General features: G+C 32.6%; 1 protein-coding gene across 1 annotated transcript; it reads right to left on the reverse strand.

Moving 5' to 3' along the window:
- Positions 1-399: 399 nt before the first annotated feature.
- On the reverse strand, positions 400-2,319 carry LOC131659000 (uncharacterized). Its single transcript, XM_058928246.1, has one exon. It carries the CDS (start codon positions 2,317-2,319, stop codon positions 400-402), a length of 1,920 nt encoding a protein of 639 aa, XP_058784229.1.
- Positions 2,320-2,803: the final 484 nt, after the last annotated feature.

A 2,803-nucleotide genomic window follows, 5' to 3' on the forward strand; every position in this document is an offset into this window, starting at 1 on the left:
CATTTCATTAATGAAAAATAATTTTATAAAAACCTTTATAATTTTTTATTTTCATATAACAATTTTTTTTTAACTTGTCATAATAAAAACCGGAGATAGTACTAGTTATCAAATCAAGTGATAAAGATAACAAATTAGTAGCTTCATTCATTTTGACATTTCCATGTTCTACAAAATAACTCTAACTTCAGTACCTTCATATTAAATTACCTACTACTACAAGTACTGATCACTACAATTGAAAGAAAGCAACTTTTACAGGCTACACAAAAAAGTACTATTAGCAAACAAATTACTGTAAACTAATACAGAAAATTAGGAATATTAAATTGGTTCTATACCAAAGAAAAGTAATATTATGCTGTCACAAACCAAGGAGTACTATGCCTTGGCTTTGGCTTAAACAATTTCTACCTTGTGGCCAAATCTTGCTTCTTTAAGCTTAGAAATCACTCTTTCAAGCTTCTGAATCCTATTTTCAAGATCAAATTCATTGTCTAATGTAAAGGACCTAACACTTTCCTTGTTGATTTCATTTACATTTATTTCACTAAATGGACTCTTGATTTCATCTTCAACCCCCCATTCAGATAATTCACCACCAATATTTGATGGTATTATGTCACCATACAAAGAGACTTTGTTTCTGATAGCATAGCTTTTGCTTTTATCTTCACTATCAGATAAAACGATTATGTCACCAGACACCTTTGCTTCTTTGATCCCATTTTCATCTTTCAAATCTTTCTCGAAATGTTTATGTTCATAGATTATGCCACCACAGTTGTACTCTTTCGAGACAGGCTCACATTCCTCCACAGATACGGAAGGAAATCCAAGATGAACACCACTTTTGCTAAATGTTCCTGCATGAGGTCTATGTTTCCTTGAAGTAGCACTTCTCTTCCGCTTCACAATGTTCTTAACAAAGTCCTCACGGTCCAATGCCGATTGCCTCCACCACTTTGCGTAACCCATAGTAACATCTGCCTCAAAAAATCTTGATGGAAAATACAAATTGCTATCAGATATGGGCCTGCAGTAGTTTTTCCAAGCAATCTCTTTAGTCTCATTGAATCTAGGCACATAACCAGGAACATCTTGATCCATTCCAAATTGCATAGAAACTCTATGAGGGAGATATTGCTCTACAGAGTCAAATCCAACTAACTCAGAATCTCTCATACATGTAACAAATGAGAGCATTTCTTTATCTAAATCTTTCTTAAATGGTACCCAAAATTCACCATTTGGATAAAACATTCCACACTTATCAGCATATCTAACATACGGACGCCAACGAAAATCATCTATAGCCGAGTCTAATGCCAACCTCACATTGTCAACTTTCATGGCCTGGACCTTATGCCACCTAAGCAATAAAGGATCTCCATGGTTGATCAACATGGGTTGTGGTTGTAAATTTTTGAACCTCTCCCACACCCAAATTTGAACCAAATAAAAGGGTGATTCAAGAGTAATTTTTAAAGGAAGTATATCACCACCACCATCAGGATGATATTTTTTCAAATCAACTACTGTTTTCTTAAACAAACTTAAATCTTTATATAAGCTAGCCAAAACAGCCGGTGCCAAAGCAACAAGATTCCCTCTAGCAAGATGAATAGCAAGAGGAAACATAGAACTTTTCACCAACATACTATTATGAGGAAAAACAAAAACAGACAACCAAGTAGCAAGGAATGCTTCATGTTCAATTTCACTATCTTTATCAATGAAAATATCCATCCATAATGGTGCTCTAGGCTTACCTGTTTTACTCTTATAAAGTTCCTTTCTTGCAATGTTGAGCTTCTTTTCAATGTCTTTCATTTTTTGATCTCCAAGTGAAGTAAAAACAGGATCGCCAAGAATAGGGTAACCCCCTAAGACCATGATATCCTCTAAAGTAATAGTTGCTTCACCAAAGGGAAACACAAAGGTGTTTGTCTCACAACACCATTTCTCCACAACCCCATATAGCAAGTCCTGATTTTTAAGTATGCAGCACGACTTAGAGCTCATTATAGCTTCAAAGATTCCAGCTTTCTTCCATACTGATTCATACTTTTGTGTAAGCTGATTAACCCAACAAACCCATTTGTGTGTTGAGTAGCGCCACCCACTGAAATGGATTTTCAAAGGAAGCTCCTTTGGTTCAAAAATAGAAGATGGTGATGATGATGTAAACTGAAAAACTGGTACATTCATGGAGTTTGCAATTGGTTTGAGAAAATGTGCAGTTCTGAGAGTTGGTTCACTGTCACCAGCAGGTGAAAGCATTAAATCTTCCCTCTCCATGATAATATCTTCATTCATGACGTGTGTATAGACTCTTCTTCATAAAGGTATTTTCGCTCTTCGTAATAAATTATAAACAAATTTTAATATATATAGACTAGATACATCAATTATTCAATGAATCTAAAAAGTAAAATATACTTAAAATCTTCCTTAAATAGAATGTCCTTTAATATCAAGTTTATATTCCCATCAATATTCATTCATGCCACATTTTTTTAGATAAATTTTTATCTACCCAACTCAAAAACTTGGATAATGTTGCATCAATGTAAAATGCTTCGAAAGTAACCAATAATTATACTATTTAATAAATAATTAAATATATTTATAATTATACTATTTAATAAATAATTAAATATATTTTTTATACTTTCCTGCTTGAATATTTTTTAACTTTTCCATAACTCTTCTGATTTAAAGTTATTTATCTCCTATTAATGTTTATTAAAATTAAATTAAATTCAAAATAATTTTACAAAATGACACTAATGAAAATCAA

This window comes from Vicia villosa, linkage group LG3, assembly GCF_029867415.1.
Source record: "Vicia villosa cultivar HV-30 ecotype Madison, WI linkage group LG3, Vvil1.0, whole genome shotgun sequence".
Taxonomy (NCBI): Eukaryota; Viridiplantae; Streptophyta; class Magnoliopsida; order Fabales; family Fabaceae; genus Vicia; species Vicia villosa.

Excerpts from the sequence above, each read along its gene's own strand:
- LOC131659000 (XM_058928246.1), bottom strand. The coding sequence starts at position 2,319 with ATGAATGAAGATATTATCATGGAGAGGGAAGATTTAATGCTTTCACCT.